At 43.2% G+C, this 24,258-nt stretch overlaps 1 protein-coding gene across 2 annotated transcripts in view; it reads left to right on the forward strand.

Annotated features, from left to right (window-relative positions):
* The first annotated feature begins 2,567 nt into the window (after nt 1-2,567).
* The window catches only part of ARHGEF16 (Rho guanine nucleotide exchange factor 16), a 36,702-nt gene continuing 15,011 nt past the window's right edge, over nt 2,568-24,258 (forward strand). Inside the window, exons 1-7 of one of the 2 annotated variants that reach the window (XM_075840730.1) lie at nt 2,568-2,696; nt 6,167-6,239; nt 6,809-7,377; nt 11,372-11,423; nt 16,522-16,691; nt 22,908-22,964; nt 23,898-24,058. In XM_075840730.1, coding sequence (XP_075696845.1) covers nt 6,823-7,377; nt 11,372-11,423; nt 16,522-16,691; nt 22,908-22,964; nt 23,898-24,058 — 995 coding nt within the window. In that variant the 5' untranslated portion in view covers nt 2,568-2,696; nt 6,167-6,239; nt 6,809-6,822. The remainder of the gene's footprint in view (nt 2,697-6,166; nt 6,240-6,808; nt 7,378-11,371; nt 11,424-16,521; nt 16,692-22,907; nt 22,965-23,897; nt 24,059-24,258) is intronic. The other variant, XM_075840729.1, reaches the window with a different exon arrangement.

Genomic DNA, 24,258 nt, shown 5'->3' on the forward strand with positions numbered 1-24,258 from the left:
TACATCTGTGCTTTGTGAGTGACATGTGTTTTTCACGCACTCGCAAAGCACATCTTTCTTATTTTTCAATGGGATTGAAGCGCAAATAACGCGCAGCACATGGATGTGCGCCCGTGTGCTGTCCGTGGTTTTCACGCACCCATAGACTTCAATGGGCACGTAGGTGCATGAAAAATCCTGCATGTGCGAATAACCCCATTGAAATCAGTGGGTCAGTGTGCCGTGCGTGATTTTCACGCACACGGACGAGTTTTACGCTCGTCTGAATGAGGCCTTATAATTACACCTCTGAGAGCTAAATTATTATTATTTTTTTTTAAGTTTTTGGTCAAAAACCACCGTACCATTTTTCTCGTTTAGTTTTTATTTTTATTTTTTTATATAAGCCTCGAGCTGTCTCAATAGAAAGCTGCGGTCACAGTTTTTACATGTGCTTTTCTGGGCGCATTTTTTTCCCCCTGCTGAGTTAAATCCACAGTGCAGATGTCAATCACACTGATCCTTGTGGTGCAGGTAATACAGCATGAATGTCTCCCCTGCATGGAGTATTTCATGTTCTCATAACTAAAGTTTTAGCAGATTATCCAGCATATTTCTGGGCTGTCGGTTGCTGGATGGGATGGAATGTCACCCTTCACCTTCAGCAGTAAAATGGTTAATTGTTTTCTTCCCACGCAGGGTCCTCCGTCTCCTCCTCCTCCTCTTCACATCTAGAACATGAAATCCAACAGTTCTGCGGCAGATTAGGGCCGTGTACACATCTACAGTATAGGACACCGTCACAGCTGCGTCCTACCAGATATAGTCCTGTCTTGTACTGGATCTCATGGAAGGGCCACAGATGCCCACATTAACCCTTGATGTGACAATGGGGCACGTTCATAAATATTAGGGTAGATTTGAAGGGCACCAAACTTAGATCTAGGCATCATTTTTTGCACTTTTTCTAATGCCCATCAGTCTTCAGACGCAGAGGCCTCATAATTATAGCGTTCGGCCAGAACACCATATTTTTCATTGTTTTTATAACGGATCCTATTCCTTTCTATGGGATGTGAATTGATGCCTTAGAGCCACCAGTCCTCATCCGTTACGATCGTTAAAAAAAAATAAAAAATACTGCATAAAATTAAAGTGTGAACACAGCCAGCCAGTATTATTTGATTTTCTAGGTCGGGTCCCAATTACTACGGTGACATTCCTTTAATCTGGGGACATGGACTGGTCATACACATAATAGAGCTGTTTCCCCCTGACTACTCCATAAAATTGAGTGTGGAAGTAAAAAAAAAATTGGAAAGAGATAAACAGCTGCCACTCATCTTTGGCTCTGCTTATCTCCTGCGGAATCAAAGGATTAAATGAGTTAAATCTAATCCATGGGGTGTATTCAGATCTTGCGGTTAAGTTGCGGTTTTTACCACCCGAAATGCTGCGGCTTTGCAGTTTTAATGAGTTTCACCAGTGCTAGCCGCAAAACCGCGCCTCAACCGCAACGTCTGTATTCACGCTGAGGGCTCATTCATGCTTCCGTATATTGTATAAATTCCGTTTTTTTTCCATGAAAAAAATAGCGCTGATACATTTAAATCGTTTTACTCCTATTTCAGTTTTTTTCTACGCACTTTTTTTTACGTGCACGCCGTTTTTTTTATTACGCAGCATGTTCTAATGGATCCGTCGTGCTACCGGTTTAAGCCCATAAAAGTCAATAGGTTGATTTTTTTTAAAATCGCATGTTCCGTTTTTGTGTAGTTCACATGCACAGTTTTTACAACCGTGTTTCAAACACATTACGAAAACGGAAAAGAAAATAGTGATAAACAAAAAAACGTTACAAACACGGATGAAAAAGTCGTAACAAAATATGGAACACAAACGGCTGCAGTTCGGTAACAAAAGCAGAACAAATGGTACAAAAAAGATCCATATTGCGCATCCGTATTTGCTTCATATTTTCGCGCTCACGTCAAGGAGCAAAGTGACTGTAACTCGCACGTGAAAAACGATAATCTCTTTTTTTTGCACTGGTTGTAATATCACTATTTAACCCATAGGGAATATTTGATGGTGAAATGCAACCGCGATTTTACCCTGATTGGCGCGCAACTTTCATTCGCCGCGTAGCCTCCACGTTATTTTTTTAACGTGCCTACAGAGTTACGACAAATATATTTTGCCGCGTGCGCCATTTTGATACATTTTAAACAATTGGCATAATCTTTACAGACTCCTAAATTCATGCGCCTTACAGCACTATTGATAAGTCTCGGGCACTTTGTATTCTCAGCTTCAATGTGGTCCCTGCACAGCTCTGAGAAATATGTCAGTGCCATATAATAACAAGCAGCAAATACACATCACACTCTCCGCCTGCTCAGGGATTTCTTCTAGGAAGGTAAAAGTTGTGACAAGTCAAAAGAACTGGGTGACTCCAGTTTGGCTGGAGCGGTGCCCCTCCTCCTCCCCCCCCCCCCCTCCTGTCCTGCACACACCTGGATGATGTCATCATTATTACAATCACTGGGCTGAACCAGCAGAGGAGCCTGAGACACAGGACACAGGAAGTGAGTGCAGGGAGGCGAATGGGGACTGCAGGCTGAGAGCAGGAAAACGACAGCACCCAGGACAAGAAGTATCAACATGGGGGCCCCCAGGAGCCGGGGCCACTGCTGCTAGCCCATCACAGCAGGCAGGTAAGGGGAGGGGGTCCTGTCCTATGTACAGCCCATTGTAGCGCAGGGAACTTTCTGCCAAGCAGATGTCAGTATCTCCGCTTTCCTCACTCCAGTCCTGGGAATAAGTATTTCCAGCTCTCACTGCTACGGGATTTGTTGTTCTAATGTAGGCAGGATGATGAGGGTTATTGTCCTCTCTTGGTTGCACAACTTTTTGGTTCTGCCTTATGAAAGAATGTGGCGTCGCCTGACAACTTTTGCAGAGTTTTAAATACTTTGGCAAAGTTGTGAACGTGTTACTTTGTTGCAGATAACTGAGGAATAATGTTACTAATGAGCCGTAACGATACTTTGTTGCACATTGTTCTGTATCAGTCGCCGCCAAAAAAGAAAAACCGCCACGGATCACAAAATTGCCTCAAAAACGGCAAAAAACAAAATGCAGTTGTGTGTGGTGCATTTGATGTTTTGCTTTGGACTTTAATGTAACATCTGGATGCAATTAAAAACGGCGTTAAAGCAGCACGAAAAATGCAGCAAAATTCCGTGTGTGTGAATTATGCCTTAGGCAAATTGCTGGGGCACTTCTGAGAAAAGTGGTGTTATGAGCGGCTTCCTAATTATTAAAGGGTAACTAATCGTTCAACAAACGTCTGACATATCCGAAGTTTTGATCGGTGGGGGTCCGAGCACTGAGACCCCCCCCCCCCCCATCAATCATTAAAACAAAGCTGCAGAAGTGCTTGGCTGAGCTGCCTCGTTTCTGTCTGACTTTTTCCGGAAAGCCGCTGTATCGGAGTACAGGCTCATAGAATTTTTATTCAGCCCGCGCTCCGCTACATTGATTTCCAGGAAAAAGGCGAACGGAAACGTAGCGGCTCACACGAGCACTTCTGCCGCTTCGTTTTGGTGATTGGTGGGGGTCTCCGTGCTCGGCAAAACCGCACGTAATACGCATCGTGTGCATTGACCCTTAAGGTTTCACACCATGTTTAATTTAGTTTTGCAACGTATGAGTTATGACAAAGGAAGCCTCAAGGGGGCGCAGCTGAGCAGCGCGCTGATAGTCCAAGTTCACTATGGTCACGTAATTTTTTTTATTGCGTACATGTGTGACCACCATAAGCAAAGTTCAGTTTAGGGTGTATGTATTATTATTATGTGATGTGGTCCATTTTGATTTGGTGCAATTTGCGGTGAATTACGACTTGTTCACATTTGGTTCCTGTCCTACTATTTATCACTGTGGCCCCCATACTAACTGAATCAGTGGGCCACAGCGACATATTGCATGTGATTACATACACGGCTATATGGGACTATGGGGTTTTGTTTTTTATTTTTATAGTACAAATATTTAAAATCGCGTTGGGATATCACGTACATTAATTATAACAGAACTTAAATTTTAAAAAAAAGTTGTGATTTGCAGCTATTGCAGAAAATTGAGATGGCACACGCCACTTCTGAAATGTAGCGTGGCATTGAAATTGTTTTAGTCCCGCCTCCTTTAAATAAAAAAAATTATACGTTTCACAGAAATGTTTCATGATCAGCAGATCGTTCTTTGAATCAAGGGTCTCCAACCCGTGGCTCTACAGCTGTTGCAAAACTACAACTCCCAGCATGCCCTGACAGCCGTATCGTTTAGCGATTTTCAGATATTTTATGGGGTTTTTTTTGTTTGTTTTTTTTCCCTTCCCATCGGTCTGGTAATGGTGCAGATCTCTGAATATAACCTTACCAGCCCATTAGGTGTTATAATAGGAGTGAAAACCTCCCAACATTGAAATCCTTATTTGTGGATGTTTTATGCCCCACCCAGGAACGCAGAAGATTTGCATAAGCCGTACCCTGTGAAATACGTGATGGTTCGGCAGTATGGGAGTGGGATTTGTGTGCTTGGCTGGAAATATTTATAATGCTATATCCCTCCGGACTCTGCCGTGTTCACTTGGATCAACTGTTCCCGTGTTTATTTCGATAGGGAGATAAGCAGCTGCATGGCTTCTCTGGCACCACTTATCTATGTGGCACGTCTGCTGACTGGGGGCTTTGTGGTTATGTGAATGTATTGTGCTCCTCTCCCTGGCCTGAAGGCAGAGATCTGTAGAAAATACTGTATTTGGACTCCCCGGCCCTGTGTTATCTTCCATTGTACTGGATAATTGGTCATGGGGGGGTCACCTGTAAGTGTTAGAAAGTCCCAGTTTACATTCCGAGACGTTGCACCAGGTGAGTTGTGTCGGAGTAGAGAAAATGAGGGGAATTCTAGGCTTCCCATACTGTACAAGTCACTGGGGAGGGGGGGCTGTATTTTCTGTTTTTCTCTTTAATGTCCTAAACGCCCTCGTATCGTTCTGCGCTCTCTACCTATGAATTATAAGTTTGCAAAAAAAGGGTGTAGTCCTGATCTATAAAGACTTTAGATGGTAATCTGAGATCCTGGTGTGAGGTTCTGAGTCACATCGTAAGGAAACAAGTTATAGAGCCCGACAGACGGGCCGAGGAGATTATGGGAATATGAAACTGATATGAGTGGGGGGTGGAAAAAATGAATGACCTGAACCTCCGAGATCCTAATTTGAAGACTGCTGACAGAACTGTGACTTTATTTCTACTGCTCCTCAAGTGGTCGTGTATATTACATATTTATCATATATAAACTGTGAGGGTATTTTCTAAAACTGGTCGCCATTTCAGGCACAACCATGGACATTGGACATATCGTTATGGGTTTTTAGAGAATCGGGGGACCCGAAAGATGGTCACATGGGGAGAACATTGCAGTGACCGGTCAAATGCTGGTAGTCAATGTGTGGCAAAATCTGCTTTTGGTGTCTAACCTTTTGGGTTGGCCTTATTGGTGTCTATGGCAATTGTGGTTGTCGCCCCCCCCCCCCCTGCCCCCCGAAAAATAATTAAAAAAAGTAATGCTGGCTCATGGAATGGTCTACATGACTCCTTATGAAGACCCCCTCCTCCTCCTCCAGTATCTTGTCCATTACTGATCAAATGCCATCTAGATATCGACTTGTTTGGAATCGAACAGGATCAATAAATGTGGCACAGTATCGGGTTACCCTGCTGCTCAGGCAAGATCACAAGCCACCAATGTAGCGGCCGTGATATTACAGCTAAAGGTCTGACTCTAGATGTTGTCAAGTCCATGTCCACTCCAGGTAACCATCTGATGTTTCTCCAGAATATCATCTGATGGTTCTTCAGGCTTCTCAGTCACGTGTCCATGATTTCTTTGGTTGTCTCCATCGATCTTGTTGCCAGTTAGTTCTTCTGAGCAGAATTGTCTCTCTTCATGATCTGAATCTTCTCCTAATATGGTAAAGCTTCAGCCTTGTCACCTGTGGTTTTAGATTTGGCTTGACTTGGTCTAGAACCTCCTAAATCTATATTGCAATATTTTGTTCAGGATGGAATTTTTATGTAAATTAGGTTTTCTTATGTTGCTGTTGGTTGTTTATACCTAGGAAGGAAATTTTCAGAATCAGAAGAAGGGTTGAACTGGTCCATCCGAAGAGCAGAGGATCCTAGTAGGCCCAGGTAACAGAGCCGAGCTACAAAAAGGTCCATGAGATCCACAGTTGATGATCCATTTCCCCGTCAGCTTCATATGGGGTCATCTGCTGCTGGGACCTGTCACTTTTTTGGGTTATTTCACTTATCGCCTGTTATTGACTGTCTGACCTGTGTGTATAATAACAGCAGAGTCTACGTTGCTATTAGGAGAGGACATGCACTTGTTCTTCATAGTTGGAAGAGGGCAAAGTATCAGAGGACTCCTGCACTACCGATCTGTTGTAGAGGGGAAGTTGGGACACGCTCCACATCCTCGTCACGTTATCTTTCTTGTTCGTAATGGTATTTTATCTGTTTATGACTAAGCAGCGGGGAAAACCATTGGCTCTACGTGATTTATTGCACTCGGGTCTAAAGCTTCACTTTCATTTCAGGTTTACTTTGTCGATTTTGTATAGATCTTCTATGTTTTCACGGTCAGGGCTGAATTTATTTTATTTTTTCTATATTTCTCTCTACGTCCTATGCTCCTATCAGGAATTTACCGAAGCTAATAACTTATACTAATAATATTGACTGGTTCTATTTTGTAGGAACAACAGTTGCGATGTCAAACCGGTACTCGGATCCATCAGTGGGGGAGAAATCTTTCCTTCTGTTGGACAAAAATAAATATCTGGACCTGAAGGTCAACTCCACACCAAGTTCCTCAGTACATAAAAAAACTGTGAGTGCCATGGATAACGCATCGTATGTACCGGATCAGAGCCCTTCCCCAGTAGAGGCACACCGGATTATACTGAGCACAGAGAGTCTGGCTGCCCAAAAGCTTGGAACCCAACAAATGATCCCCAAAGGCTTGGCCATTGCCTCCAAAACCAAAGTGCCAAGACATCACAGCTTTGCTGCAACAACATTCAGCAAAGAATTTTCCCGCAATGACCCTAAGCGGCTGTCTACTCCTGACATCTCTATAGACTCTCCAGAGGATGAGACTGAAGGTGGTGGGACATTGAAAAGAAATTTAAGGAATCAGTCATACCGGGTGGCTATGAAAGGCTTTAAGGATGATGATTATGAGCCTCGAAAGCCAATCTCCTCTCTAAAGCCTGTTTCCGAAGATCCAAATGCACCACCGCCGAGGAGCCCTGGAAGATCTAAGGTATGTATCCAATCTTGATGCATACATTATATGATGTCTAGAGAAAATCAGAATTTACATGGTGCCGCAGGTGTAGTGTCTTCAGGGCCACTGAGGGAACTAAAATAGAAAAAAAACAGTCCAATAAAGCCCCCCCCCCCCCTGCCCCAAATAAAGTAAAACACAAGCAGTAAATTGAGATCACTGGTCCCTGTGCCGACGCAAAACACCGTGGCCCAAAACGGCTTCTCCACCAAGCACTGATACTTGATGGTGAAATCAGCACTTCGGGTGATTATTTTCAGCCCCTTCCCCACCCCTAACTCTTTCATCAGAACCGCAGGTACTATATAATACCTGTCACAATCCGTGGGTATGTGGACCCACTAGGTCGCACCGCTGTAATGGAGTAGCAGCTGGCCAAACAGTCCTAGTACAAGGGTACCTTTTGATAGTCCAGACAGTAGCGGAGTCTAGGCACAGATGAACTTGCAGGCAGATGTCACCAGACGTGGGGTATAACAGCAGGTGTGACAGGTGGCACAACACGACTCCAACACTCTCAAAGCACAGGAACAAATATAGCACAAGATACAGGTAGCAGGGAACAGGATAACACTTATGGACCATTTGCTAAGACTAACATGGGCAAACACAACAACGCTCCGGCAAGGAGTGAAAGTGCCGAGCACTTTTTATAGTCCAGGGTAATCATGGGCTAATTATAGATTTTACACGTGCGCATACTGCCCCTTTAAGGCCAAGCGCAAGCGCGCACCCTACGGCAACTAGCACAGTGTTGCGGAAGTGAGTGATGGCGTGTCTCAGGAGGGAGATGCCACGGCCGTCGAGGGGTAAGTTAGAACGACGGTCCGCGGCTGTGAAAGTTACAATACGTGTTAGAGCCAGAAATTCTGTGAGGGACAGAAGGTGCCCATGGAGTTGGGGCAGGGCTTCTGTTGACTGAGTGACCATTGGTAGATATTGGACTGGAGATTGGGCTGTACATCATATACTTGTGTTTCATGACATAGTTTAATATCTTATTGTATGACCCTTTATGGACATTCATGGCAGTTCCCATGTGCGCTACTATGTATGGTGTCCATGATAAGGAAGCCTTATTACACCGGGTATATGTACTCAGATCAGTCCTTGTCCCAAGAGGGTCTTCTAATATAGTTTTAGTATCCCTGTACAGACTCACAACCTGTTAACTTAAAGGGGTATTCCCCTGATCAGACATGACAGTAGGGTCACATGGGTGAAGGCTGGAAATTGGCAACACTTCTGATTTCTTTAATGAATGGGTCCGGGCATTGGTTATATTGAGGGGGTGATGCATGTGCTGCCACCTGTACATTGAAACCTGTGACTTCTGTGAATGTAAAAGATCAAGAATGGATTAGGTAACTGCACTGTGATTTAACCCCTTGTGATTTGCCGGATTCAGTCAGTTTTGTAGGATTCAGCCCTTATTCACACGACAGGGTTTCCCGGCCGGGTGACGGCCGTTCATAAATCGGCTGTCACCCGGCTGCATTAGGAACAATAGACCTTTAATGGGGCTATTCACACGACCGATTTTTTTTTTTTATTTTTTTTTTTTTTTTTTGATGGCCCGGGAAACCTGGCCGTCAAAAAATGGGACATGCCCTATTTTCGGCCGTTTACCCGGCCGCCCGGCTCCCATAGAAGTCTATGGGGCCGGGTAATACACGGCCATCACCGGAATGTGTCCCGAGTGATGGCCATGTATTCCGTCGCTCGCGCGCTCTCTCCTCCTCCTCACAGTGCAGAGTGCATGTGAGGAGGAGGAGGGTCTTTTTTTTTTTTTTTTTTTTTTGCTCCATGTAGGAGTCGGAATCCCCAATCCCCGGCTGGGGATTGGGGATTCCGCTACAGGAGAAGTGAGTGACTACACTGTCCATATATGGACACAGTGACGTCACTCACTTCTGAAGCGGAATTCCCGAACTGTGGCAGGGAATTCCTCTCCAGGAGAAGTCAGTGACTACACTGTCCATATATGGACATTGAAGTCAGTGACTTCTCCTGGAAGGGGGAGGTGGGTGCAACCTACAGGGGACTTGGTGGCATTACCTACAAGGGGTTGGGTGGCATTACCTGCAGGGGCTGGGTGGCATTACCTGCAGGGAGCTGGGTGGCATTACCTACAAGGGGCAGGGTGGCATTACCTGCAGGGGGCAGGGTGGCATTACCTGCAGGGGGCTATGTGTGGCAACAAATTTAAATGAAATTCATCAGATTTTAAAACGGACCGGGAAAAAACGGGTTAAAATCGGCCGTTAAAAACGGAAACACGGCCCGGATTGGAATCGAAACGGATGCAAAACGGCCCAAAACGGCCGATTTTATCAGCCGACACTAAAAGCTGTTTCTCTTCTCCCCGAGTCCTGAGCCAAATCCTTTTAGAAATATTTGGATTATCTTAAGTGCATGGAAGTTCAAGAACGCAAACTTGTAAAACGAGGGAGAAGTTAACTGCGGCAATTAATTACCTGCTCTGATGAGTTCTGGACATCATACACACCATCTGTACGATGGCGAGACCCTACAGTCCCATACAATGCAGGTACCCCGTGTGCTGCCGTACGGTGCTTCGGTACATCACCATATTATGGAGGTTACTCTTCCAAGAACCTGTACACAATACGGCCGTGTGCATGACGTCTTATAATAGTAAGATGGTATATTGTGTTCTTCTTACATGCTGCTATAGAAACTTTTTTGCGATTTTTCGACTCCATATAAGGCTGGTTTAAGACTGGAATAAGGCTGCATTTTGACTTTGAAGACACAAATCTTTTTTTTTTTTTTTTTTTGCCGTTCATTGTACGGTATAAATCACGTTTAAACTTTGTTCTTTGGGTCGTTACGGCAATACCAGATATGTACAGTTTTTTTTTGTTTATTTCCTCTGTCTAACCACTTAGATGTTGCGGTCGCTGAAACCTCCGGGATCTGAGATATCTCCGATCCTGGCCGTTGCAGCAGGATGTTGGCTGTTCCTTACAGCTGGCATCTGCTGGTGATGGTAACGGTTCAGTTCCTGTGACCGCACCATCGCCATGTAAGTTTAATACTACCGCAGTTCGTGGGAAAAACCCACTTGCCCTAACATACTATTACCTAATGGGGGGTAAAAGTGAAACCTTAGGCAAATTTTCCTAATTGGTATAGACCAACCAGGGTCATGTGACATATCGGAGCCATTTAATTATTTTACTCTGGTCCCTCAAATGAAAGTTTTCAATGTGCTCTGTATACTATATGTCATTTAACACCATCGACCATAACAAAACTGCTGCCTGTTACTGGGCTGTACAGGATAAACTGCCAAAATGACAGCCACTTCTCTGACATCACTTCTTGATCTGCAGATATTGGCTGAAGTGACTCACTTGAAGCTTGTCCTTTCCCCTGTTTAAAGAAGTTCTGCAGCAGCTATTTTCCATATTCTGTACTAATTTATTCCATAAAATATCTTTATAAGGATCAGTGTTTAGTTTTTTCTGACACAGAGCTCCAAATCCCCTGCTTTTCTCTACACAGCCATAACATTAAATGAGCACATTCTGGCTGCCTGGATTGGCCACTAGGGGGCACTCACTGCATACAGAGTTATACAACTTAAATTGAAGTCAATAAAAAATCTTTTATGAAACTACGCCACCTTGATGTCGTTTCAGAACCTTTGGAGAGCCACAGGTTGCGGGTATTGTGCCAGTGCCTTGTTTCAATATGAGAATCCATTATCCCACTATATATCAAAAACAAAATTTACTGTAAAGTTGAGATTGTGCAGAATTAGACATTTGCACATACGTATATCAACGTTTTAATCCCAAATTGTGTATTATGTTAAGCCCCACCCATGAGACGGCCCTTTATTTGAAATCTGCATAGGCCACACCCCCCCCCCCCCCCCAAATGACTATTCGGAGGTGTATTGCACATTGTAGTTGTGACTAATCTCCATTTTATTCTACAGAAAACATTTGCCAAGAAGAAATTTCAGAGACACGCCGGCTCCTTTAAAGATGGTGAGTGAGAACTTCATTCTCTATAGTAATTATGTCAAACGCTAATAAATTTAGCAAATGAAATCCTTAATACAGCGAAAGATTGATAGAAAAGACGTGTTGAGGGCGGGTGTGAGGAAATACAATTAAGTTATATGGGAGTGACTATAAATAATGCAGCGAGTCATTAACACTGCTTAATATTTAATATAGCGAGAGCTCAAATATATGATCATCGTAAAGATAAATATAGAGACTTGTGTTCATGTCTGTGATGCTTCATAAAGAGAATGTATGTCCGTGCGGGGTCTTATCCTGACCTCATGTGGAGGAGAAATTGCCATTTATTTGCTGATTTAGGGTATGTTCACACGCAAACTCAAAAAACGTCTCCAAATACGGAGCGGTTTTCAAGGGAAAACAGCTCCTGATTTTCAAACATTTTTTTAAGCCACTCGCAATTTTCGCTGTGTTTTTCGCTGCATTTTTTACGGCCGTTTTTGGAGCTTTTTTCGATAGAATCAATGAAAAACTGCTACAAAAACGTCCCAAGAAGTGACTTGCACTTCTTTTTTGCGGCCTTTTTTTACACGTAAAAAACGCTCCGGAACAGAACGCAGTTTTCCCATTGAAATCAATGGGCAGATGTTTGGTGGCGTTCTGCTTCCGATTTTTCGGGCGTTTACGGCCCAAAAAACGGCTGAAAATAGGCTGTGTGAACATACCCTTATATTGGAAAATCAGTGTATCCTAATGTTGTATTGACTTCTATAATACTGCCCCCTATGTACAAGAATATAACTACTATAATACTGCCCCCTATATACAAGAATATAACTACTATAATACTGCCCCTATATACAAGAATATAACTACTATAATACTGCTTCTATATACAAGAATATAACTACTATAATACTGCTCCTATGTACAAGAATACAACTACTATAATAATACTCCTATGTACAAGAATATAACTACTATAATACTGCCCCTATATACAAGAATATAACTACTATAATACTGCCCCCTATATACAAGAATATAACTACTATAATACTGCTCCTATATACAAGAATATAACTACTATAATACTGTCTCCTATATACAAGAATATAACTACTATAATACTGCCCCTATATACAAGAATATAACTACTATAATACTGCCCCTATATACAGGAATATAACTACTATAATACTGCCCCCTATATACAAGAATATAAATACTATAATACTGCCCCTATATACCAGAATAGAACTACTATAATACTGCCCCTATGTACAAGAATAGAACTACTATAATACTGCCCCTATATACAAGAATATAACTACTATAATACTGCCCTTATATACAAGAATATAACTACTATAATACTGCCCCTATATACAAGAATATATCTATTATAATACTGCCCCCTATATACAAGAATATAACTACTATAATACTGCTCCTATATACAAGAATATAACTACTATAATACTGCCCCCTATTAACAAGAATATAACTACTATAATACTGCCCCTATATACAAGAATATAACTACTATAATACTGCCTCCTATATACAAGAATATAACTACTATAATACCTCTCCTATATACAAGAATATAACTACTATAATACTGCTACTATATACAAGAATATAACTACTATAATACTGCTTCCTATATACAAGAATATAACTACTATAATACTGCCCCTATATACAAGAATATAACTACTATAATACTGCTCCTATGTACAAGAATATAACTACTAAAATACTGCCCCTGTGTACAAGAATATAACTACTATAATACTGCCCCTATATACAAGAATATAACTACTATAATACTGACCCCCTATATACAAGAATATAACTACTATAATACTGCCCCTATATATACAAGAATATAACTACTATAATACTGCCCCTATATATACAAGAATATAACTACTATAATACTGCCCCTATATACAAGAATATAACTACTATAATACTGCCCCTATGTACAAGAATATAACTACTATAATACTGCTCCTATGTACAAGAATATAACTACTATAATACTGCTCCTATATACAAGAATATAACTACTATAATACTGCTCCGTGTGTACAAGCAGTTGTCACTTTTCAGCTTCCTTGACCATTACTTTCAGGGAACCGGTGCTGCTTTCACTTTTATTCTGCAGGGCGGATCCAGAAGCTTTACGCCCTGTATATATCGCCCTTATTGTTAGTGAGCTATGCATGTACCCCATTCTTAACCCTTGTTTGCCATAAAGTTTACATTTGCATTGGGATTCCACTCGTGTGTGTTCCTACTTGTGAGAAGGATCTCTTGATAATAAGATGATCACAAAGTGTCCCTCTGCTGAGACCACCAGTGATCAGCTGTAAACTGTGAGGAAACCTGGCAGTAAGTGTCCTATATCCCTGCAGCGCCACCACAGGGGAAATGAAGCATTACACAGTGTCCATTCATATCAATGGGTTGTCTGTGTAATACAGGACCGGTCCTCCAGAGAGAGACACTCTTTGTATCCACTCTCTCCGCATGAAACTCTTTAGAACTGCTCCCATCTTCATGTAGTAACTTGTAGTTATCAGACCGGCGCCAAAACAAGTTTATACACGAGAAGAGAGAGGACAGGGTTGGGGTCAGGTGGAGCTAAAAACCCTGCACTTTCAGCCTCCTTTCTAGGCAGGATTGTAACTGTTCAAACCTTTCTTCTGTAGACGGGGACAGTGATGTATCCGGGTGGAGCAATCTGATTCTTGTACTGAACAGTGTTGTGACCCCCAGATGTCAACGATCCAAGATTTCTCTCTAAAAGGCCCCATAGATTGCAGCTCCAGATGGAGCGTTGCTTACTTAAAAACATTCATCTAACACTTTCACTTATTTTTTAGCTCTCCTACCACAATTCCATACTCTATAGCACCCCCTATCTTGAAGGAATAGTATTGTGGATCCTGAGACTCCAGGTTCATGTATAGAATGCAAAAACTACAGTGAAGACTGACACAGAGGCAGGAGAGTGGAAGTGGGGCTTAATTCTATATAGCCATGAAGATTTATATGCTATTCTGGGTCTGTGGAAAGCTGGGTGACAACCTATATGGTCACTGTAATAGAAGCTGTTGCTGGTTGTCACCAACATCTAGTACTTGAGTAGGAGATAAAGACCCTGCATTGAATATTCAAACGTTTTACAGAAGAAACCACTTGTGGGGGGTTCTTATTTTTTCTGGGGGGATCTTATACCTTGCCCCCTGTCCATTGCTCCGACCCCGCAGTAGTGCAGTATTTTTTTCTGTTTGTCTCTTGATACAGAGAAGCGGCGTCCTGCAGAACAGATCACAAGGAGGAATGTTTACTGGAGCTAATTCCTGCCTCCTTCTGCCAAGCGTTGTATTTCACAGCAAGTTATTTGTGGTCCTGTTGTGACCTTTCAGAAGTAAAAAAAAAAGTAAAAATCACTTTTATTATTTTAATCCAGTAAGAAAACTGTTTAAGGGGAAGCGTAAAGTAATTGTCCCGATTTTTTTTTTTTTTTTTTATTTTATTTTTTTTTTAATGTATCTTTAATGGGGCTCGGAACTAAATTTTTCTGATATTAAGTTCCAAATCCTGTATAGACAAATATGATAAAATTCTAGCTGTCTGCAGTCACCACTAGGGGGAGCTTATTGTAGACTGTTTTAATATTGAGGTCGATGTATACTTAGTATTTAATTAGCTCCCCCTAGTGATGGCTTCAGGAATCCCTAATGAATAATTATCTGCTGTAGCCCAGCTCTTTGCTTAGTAACAGAAGGTGTGACTTGTGGGTGACTACACAGGATCTCCATGCACTTATGAAGATCTGATGTCCCTCTCATTGGGTAGATGTAATATTAGCGGGTACTTGTGTTCCAGCTACACTTATAGTCCCGGCTGTCGGGGAGATAGCTGGCTAGGTGAGGGGGCTTGCTGGGACTGTAACAACTTGAACACGACTGGCATCCTATGAAGTTTTGGAATATAATTGGGACACCACGGCCTATAAAATTGGCACACAGGGACTATCTGTTTCTCATTCTCACAATCTATCACCATCCACCCACTTCTGAGTAATTCTGGACGTCTTGTATAGTCACGTGTCCGGCCGTCAAGGTTGCAGAACAGGTTCTACTCCTCGAAGTTGTGTAATTCTATATCTCGTAGCCCTCGGATCAGGTGTTTCACTTTTTATATTTCTACTTGAGTTGCTTTCTGTCACTTTGTTTGTAACAATATTAAAAAATAACTAATAAGGAAGGAACGAGTAAAGGAACAGTACCCACCAAAACGAAAATAAAGGGTTGATCCATTAGTAGGAATAGGTCACATTGGTGGGAGTCCGGGCGCTTGGATGTCTTGAACAAAGAAGTACATGGCCTTATTTTCAGAGGAAAGGGTTATGTAGCTTTACAGGTGGTCTCGTGAATTACGTGGCATACTGGCATCTGGTTGGTGGGCCAGAAGACCCTGTTGTGGGAACCTGGTTCTGTCTCTTTGCAGGATTACATGGTCATTACCACAGGCTTCACGCCAGCACCATGCGTCCTGGGTGTCTTCCAGTACCATTTCAGCGGTGTGCCCTACTTAAAAATATTGGAGGGTACAATCGATAAGTGGCTGTCTAAGGTCAGTTTTACTATAATACTAAGATTTTTGTCTAATTCTGTTCTGAAGGAAGAACTTTAAGTTCATTGTGGAATAATTTGTGGGACCCAATAAAGCAGCTCATTGTACATGGAATTTTTTTAAAGGTTCCAAGCAGAGATTCATTTGTATAAACGTTGCCAATCCCTTGAGTCTGAGATGTTAAATTCAACACTCAGCTACAATTTTACTTCGGGAACTAAAAAACACGAGGAGCTATGGGGGAGAATGTCAGATCCAACCATGGAACAAAGCACAGCAGAGGAGAATGTGGTGCTGGGTGTTCTCCGTAGGCTTTCTTTCTCTGGGCCGTCTTGGGCACGACGCGACAGTGTGACGGTTAAATTCCTGTCATCCTTCAACAAGACTGTGGAAGAGAACTGTGAAAATATCAAAGAGTTTACTGAGAGTCTCTCCGTATTCCTCAACCGTCTCTTCTCTCCAGACCCCAGGTTATACCAGGAGTACAGAGAAAGGGGGCTCAGCTCCAACAACCAGGAATCTGACGATGACCTCCTGGATGATAACTCCGTCCAGGCTAAACCTCAACCTGATGACTGCATCGTGGTCAAGAATTATCGACCTGCTCAGCTCATCTGGAGCCAACTTCCGCAAGTAAGACTCATTTCTTGTTTCCGTGTATAATATAGGGTGTTAATACTATTGCAAGAAATTACAGAAAGGAATCTTCACTTATGTGGAGCAGCAGATACGAAGAGTTGAGTCTCCGTAACTGGGTAGAGTGGCGGGAAATTTGCCTTATAGTATTTGCTGAAATTACTAGACTTTTTGGTAGAAGGTGCAGGTAGGATGTCCCCATAACCCTCCTGGATTGTAGATTTATACTTGTGTTATAATGTTCATCTGGGAGAAAACGGACAATAACCCTGCAGTGCCAGGCGGCGTGGCATGGAAATTCCCAGCAGCCCTGTACTGCACTTATCCGATCATATCTTTATATTAGGGAATAGTTGATGGTTTCGTTTACTAGTGTAAAATTTAAAGTGACTCCAAAAACTAATTGGGTTGTCCACTTTGGGCAATTCCTTTCCATATGACTTGTTAGGCCATTGCAGTATATTGAGGAGTGCCAAAGAGCAGCTGCGGCAGACCTAGCTTGTCCATGGATAGTCTTTGATCAGACCCTCGATCTGTTGGGGGCAATGATTACTGGATAGGAGATGGGCAACCATTCCCTGACCAAGATGATAGCTAGGAAAATCCACAGCTGGATCCTCCAGTTCTTGCTTGGGGAAGGAGACGGCCAACACTCATATCGGCAACATCGTTGCGAGGTACTCGTGGAAGCCAACGGGCTATCATGTAATACAAGGTTCTGCCAGGTCCTCCAGAAGAGGACGTTCTTTGCAATATCTCTCTACTTCAGTGCTGTTCCTCAGTGAGGCCCCCACCACTCTATCACGTCCTTCTAGCATATGGACAGGGGTTATCCAGTTTGGACAACCCCCATATGACTGGGGGTACATAAGATGCCTCTAGATAACAATATTGAGGCAAGCGATATAAACTGCTTGACAGTAAACTTTCCCCAGAACACCAGTTGTGATATGTGGGTGCAGCATGTAGTACTAAAGTTGATGGTCTGTTGTCCTGTTTCTTTGATGACATCACTTGATGTGGGCGGAGCTATATTGAAGCGGTGTCTGCTTCCTTTATGGTCTGCTGTCGAGCTCTAGCATAAATGCTGTTCCCTTTTCCAAACATAAGAATTATTTTACTGCGATGTATGTGCCCGTTTTAAATTAAGTGAAAAGAAAATGACATCATGACTTGAACACACTCTCTTGGCGGTGACCACGTTTTGTCAGCGGGGTCCTCTTGGAGAATTGTCCAGATATTTATCTAGCCTGTGTAAAATCACTGCACAATAATTCACTATTTGTCATTGTGATGGATTAGGAGAAGCTGCGCCTATAATTTGTCTTATATTTGTGTAGGAGTCACATGGAAAATACTGTATTAGATTAGGCTGGAGGCATTTGCAGGGAGTGTGTGCTGGGACTTAATTGGTCTCTTACTGTTTAAAGGGGTTGTCCAGGATAAGAAATGGGAGTCTACTTCAGAAACGGCGCCACTGTTGTTCATGGGCTGTGTCTGGTATTGCACTTCAGCTCCATTGACTTGAGGGTTACATGCTCTGAATGGGGCTGAGTTGCAGTTCTCTACACAGAGCTGGGTCAGTAGATGTGCTCTGCAGAGCAAAAATCCAAAGGGGCCACTGAGCTTTGTGTCGCTTCATCGGTGGTGGTGGTGGTCCCAGACCCCCACAAATCCCAGCAATAGAACATTCTATGTCTCTGCATTTATGGGTGTCTTTATCCAGACATTGTAACCCGCTCAGTAGTGTAGATAGCGGGGGGCGGTGGCCCCGGTCCCACTGAGATTGTAGGGCCCAGGGCCGATCACCCAGCGGTGGTGTGTCCCGGTTTCATCTGTATCTGCGTCCTCAGGACACCGATACAGTTGACTCCAATGCTGGAGCAAGGAGCTGACTGCTCCTTGCTCCAGAATTCACTGTGTAATGCCAGCTCCAGCTGTAAGCGGGTCGACACAGACAGGCGTGATATAGTGACATCATCGCGCCTGTCTGCGCAGAGCCACACACTGCACAGAGCGGAGGAGAAGACTGATCTCCTCCACTTGTCGTGGGAAAGGGGATGGGTAAATATGTATTTTTATTTATTTATTAGGCACCATGGGGCATTATACTGTGTGGTGGCAGCTAAGGGGGTATTATACTGGGTATGGGGGGGGGGGCTTCATTAGGGAAGTTTACTGTATGGGGGCATTATATTGTATGGGGGCAGCTAAGGGGGAATTGTATGGGGGCATTATACTGTATGTGGGCAGCTATGGGGAATTATACTGTGGGAGGCACTGAGGGCATTATACTGTGTAGGGGCAGCTATGAGGGCATTATACTGTGTAGGGGCAGCTATGAGGGCATTATACTGTGTAGGGGCAGCTATGAGGGCATTATACTGTGTAGGGGCAGCTATGAGGGCATTATACTGTGTACGGGGCAGCTACGGGGACATTATTCTATGTGGGGACCGCTATGGGGCATTATTCTGTGGCGGCAACCATAGGGGCGTTATACTATGTGTGGGACACTAGGGGGGCATTATACTGTGTAGGGGGCAGCTACGGGGGAATTATACTGTATGTGGGCAGCTATGGGGCATTATACTGTGTAGGGGACAGCTATGGGGCATTATTCTGTGGCGGCAACCATAGGGGCATTATACTGTGTGTGGGGCCCACTCCGATTTGTTTCGCCCATCCCCCCCCCCCCCCCCCTCTCTGTGTTAAACTCCTAGCTACGCCTCTGAACCCGCTCCTCGGATAATAAGTCTTCAATTAATCTCCTGCTATCTCCTACCTAGGGAGAATATGTGGGTTGTTTCGTATGTTGTATCTCGCTGGATACCATCTCTATCATTATGTCCCTTACAACTGGTCAGTAAACGTCTTCACTTGGCTTCTCTGTATGGAATGTCTCATCTCTCCCCGATGAGACTGCAGGATACACGTGACTTCTTGTAGTGGGACAGAAAGAAACCAAAGTCCATTTAAAGACGCCCCTGACTGAGACAATGGGGGAGATGTCCATGGTGTATTCTGCTGCATGCGGTCCGAAAATGGTGCAACTATTGCCAAAATATGTTAACATTGAGCATGTGGCATAATAAATGTGGCGCAATTGTATTCACGTAAGACGCATTTATTTTCAATGTGCTAATTCATAGATGGAGAACACATACACCAAGATTTATAATACGTTAGTAAATTTGCCACATTTTATGATTTGGCCACACGCCTTTTCAAAAGTGTTGTGGTAGGTGTAAAACTTGTAATAAATTGGGTGCACCGAGCTCCGTTATTCCGGTGCATTATGCCAAGTCTGGCGCATTTTGGTTTGTGGACGTCCGCCAATCTCTCACCTGGCCATACTATCCAGCACCCTCTACCCAACCACAGCACCAACACTGGGAATGGGCACTCGTCTTACCCGTGGGAAGTGTACAGGACAGAAGTGTAGGGGGTACTCATTAATGCTTGCCATCTGCCCAGGATAACCGTTTCTTGCCTGCTTGTTGGTGGTTTCCAGGTAGAAAAAAATTCCACTTTGTCTCATGTGTGCATAATCAGGCTCTCACTATAATGGACTGACCATGCAGCATCTGTTAAAAGACGAGCGGGGCAAACCGGAGACGAGGCATGGCTCTCGGACCCCAATCGCATCAGTCGGACCTCCACCGATCGGACATTGATGCTATATCCTTGTGATATGCCAGCAATGTTTGTGCTGAGACAACCTATTTAATAACGTATTACCCAAAGTAGGTCTCACGTATCAAAACGGATTTCCGTCGCCATATTTCATCTTTTCAGTAAAGTTTAGAACTTTTGTTGCTATGGGAACCTAGTTTGCCGCCTTTTACCATTGCTAGCCGGCGTCACATTCATATGATTTTTTATTTTATTTGACATTTATAGAAAAATTGTAAGAAACCGCGTCTTATAAACTGTATGACCGAGTAACGAGCCTCCGTACATATTGTTTTATGAGCTGATTTATAATAATCTTATTCCAGCTGTCCTCCCCCGAGTGATCGCTCCTTGTCCTGACATTAAGATCATAAAACAAGTCTTGTAATCTGTAATAAGACAATGAGTCAGTGTGCGCTGAGTGTTTACAATCCTACATCTAATGGTTAAAGCTATAAATGTTACCTGGCTCGCTAAATGTTGTTGTAGGCGGATTGTTACACTTCACATATAGTCAATATAAGATCTCATCACATGTACAAGTTCTTTGACAACTTTTCTAGTGATCGGGGGATTGGTTACGTTTGGCAGGCCATAAAGTGTGCTCCTGAAAGGTACTGATTCTCCTTGTGGAGATGCAGCTGGAGTACAGGCAATGCTCCCTGGGAAAAGTATGCAAATTAGCTCTCCTCCCTTAGTAAGAAAACTCTAGTGGCACATATAAGAACTTACTCTAAGTCAATGTCCGACTCATTAAAGAGCCTTGAAACTTGACTATGGATATCAGCCAAAACAGGGGCGTAACTAGAATTCATAGGGCCCCAAAGCAAAATGAGCTGGGATTCCCGCCACCTAGTGTCTGGAAGATGAAATTGCAGGATGTGGCAATGATGGTATGGATCATAGTGCCCTTATAGTACCCACATGGTAGTGCTAGATAGCAGAAAGCCCCCAAATTGTTGTTCCCCTCAGAATTTAACAATGGTCTTGCACTTTAGTAGGCCTCTTCACCTCTGGGCCCCACAGCAGCTGCTATTGCTATAGTCACGCTCATGAGTCCAAACAGAAACACCCATCTCTAGACTGCCGTGTTTCTGGGTTTTTGCTCCTGGTCCGAGTAGGGCACTGGTTGGCTGGGTAAATGCCTTAAAAGAAGATCTTGGAATGTATTGGTTTCCCTTGTGGAGATCCAGCCTGCCTAGTGAGTCTTACAGGCAATGCTCTGTGGGAAAAGTATGCAAATTAGCTCAATAGGTGGCACTATAGAGACAGTTTTCTTCCTTCTAGAGGAGAGCTAATTTGCATGAAGTGCACTGGTGTTTTTGTACTAAATTCATGATCAGATTCTAACCGGAGGACCCTTGCCTTGTTAAACACGAGTGTTTTTGTTTGACCGTCTTAAAGGGAATGTGTCACTAGAATTTTTTTTTTATTTTTTAGTTAAACAGTTAGTGTATAAGTGATTAAACACTGTCCACATTTTTGACATTTTTTCACGAGTCAGGAAATATTATAAATTAGATTCTAATTTATAATATTTCCCAGCGCTGGTCACTAGATGGAGCAATTCCCAAAATTGCAGCATTGGCATGTGGTAAAGCAACCACATTGCTTTATGCTGCAAAATTTGGGAATACTCACTCGCTCTAGTGTCCTCACACAATCCCCCCTCCTTTATCCTGGCTAGTGCCAGGAGAAAGGAGGGGATTGAACGGTCAAACCTCCTACACTGTGTGCCGCCATTTTTTTGAGTGAACACACAGTGTAGTAGGTTTACATACAGTAGTAATCGCACACTAAAACGCGTACATGCACAGACCTAAGTTACCTGCTGCCGCCGCTCCCTCCGGTCAGTCCGCTCCGGTCTGCTCCCTCCGCTCCTCGTGCTTGCTTCAGAACACATGTCCGGAAGCCGCGACCGGAAGTCGTCATCTCACAGTCCGGCCGCGGCTTCCGGTCGACATGAACATGGCGCCGGATTTCGCTCTAGCGAAGAACTGACTTTTGGTCTGTGTGGGAGCGGCGCATGGCATGCGCCGCTCCCAAACAGACCCCGTATGCTATAGTGGATGGATAGGCTCCCGTTCGCATTCACTATGGGGATGTGTGTGCCGTATTCCATCACTGTATGTGTCGTTAATCGACACATACAGAGATGGCAAAAAAAATGGCAGCCCGCATAGAGAAGAAAAAGTAAAAAAATATAAAAAAGTAAAACACAAAAACACACATAAATAAAAGATTTTTATAATAAAACACTAAATGCAAATTGATATCCAAATTTTTTTTTTTTCCGTGACACTCGTCCTTTAAGGTTACTGCTTCTGGTCAGGAACGGTTTTCAGCTTCTAAATATAAACAATAATGTTCCTATTCATTGACCGCAAGTAGAGAACTTTCACCTTGAGTAACTCTAGTATCGTGATCTGGTCATCTAGACAATGTAGGAGCAGCCATTGTTTATGGTGCCTTGTGACCTGGAAGGACATTACGTAAATTACTGAACCATCTAATGATGCATCTCATCCTCTCTTGCAGGTACAAGAAACTGGAATTCTAGATAAAATCTCACCAGAGGAACGTAAGAAACAAGAGGTAGAACATATCTTTATTGTCTCGTGCAGTATATAAGGTCTCTCACATACAGTGCATACTGCGCTCCTACTGCAGATCCTCTCCATAATGTACTTCCTCCTCCCACTTTCTCACCAGGTTGATTTTGCAGCAGAAAGGTCTCGCTTTACGTGTCATTATAATAAAAGTTGAGGTTCTGACTTCACACTGTAATAGGAGATGAACAGAGTATAATATTCTGTTATAAGTAGATATACCCCTAAGAAATAGACACCGGTGACAAGTTTTTGGCTCCAAAGTCACCTCCAAATGCTGTGGTCTTCTATAGGACTCATTTTTGTGTCCCACCGGAGATACCCGTCGCCATCTATCTCTAATGAAAATGAATCGGACGAGACAAATCTGACCTGTTCTATGGAAGGACTCGTGGTCAATAACTAGTGACTCTCCAGCTATTGCAAAATTACAAATCCTAGTCTGTCCGGGCCGGCTGAGAGTTGTAGTCTTGCAACAGGATAAGTATCGTCACCATAAATCTAGTTACTGGCCATATATTTAAGATGGTTGTCAGCCAAACGAGCGATTTCCATCAGTTTGTCCACATATGTGCATGTTTGGATCGGCTGAGTTTTTTTTTTTTTTTTTACTGGGGATAAGTGGCTGCCACACAGAGCGCTGCTTATCTCACAGGGAGCATGTTAGTGTTACCTGATCAGTCGCCTTATTTAAGCTTCTCACTTTCACCTACTAAACGTTAGCTGGGATCTGGAACCCTCCTCTCTCTACCCTGTTCTTGCACTCTGTTTTATATCTAAGGCTCATTATGTTTTTTATTTTGTCCTGCTCCTTTAAATTTGAGTCCTGTATTAGACAAAGCGGGTTGTCTTGAGGTGGGGCCGGTGTTTGCTCAGCTTTCCTCTCATATTTACAGTACTGTGTGTGTTTTCTTTGCAGGCCATATTTGAAATCATCACCTCGGAATATTCTTACCAGCACAGTCTCGACATCCTCTGCCGACTCTTCAAAAAGTCTGATGAACTGAAACAGACCATTAACGGCACCGACCACCATCATCTCTTCTCCAACATTGCCGACATCCTGGAAGTCAGCAAGAGGTGATTGGACTAAAGAAAAGTTCTACGATTTAGTTGCCCGTCGTTCTTGTGCAGGATATTCCCAGGCAAGGTCTAGTTCTAACCCGAGAATAGTCAGATCGACCTCCTTACCTTAAAGTAAAACTCCAGCCAAACAATATTTACTGAAGGGGGTCTCCGCTATGGTCAATCCCTACTTGTTAGAAAGGTCCCTTGACAAT

The sequence above is a fragment of the Rhinoderma darwinii genome, chromosome 10 (genome assembly GCF_050947455.1).
Source record: "Rhinoderma darwinii isolate aRhiDar2 chromosome 10, aRhiDar2.hap1, whole genome shotgun sequence".
In the NCBI taxonomy this organism is placed as follows: domain Eukaryota; kingdom Metazoa; phylum Chordata; class Amphibia; order Anura; family Rhinodermatidae; genus Rhinoderma; species Rhinoderma darwinii.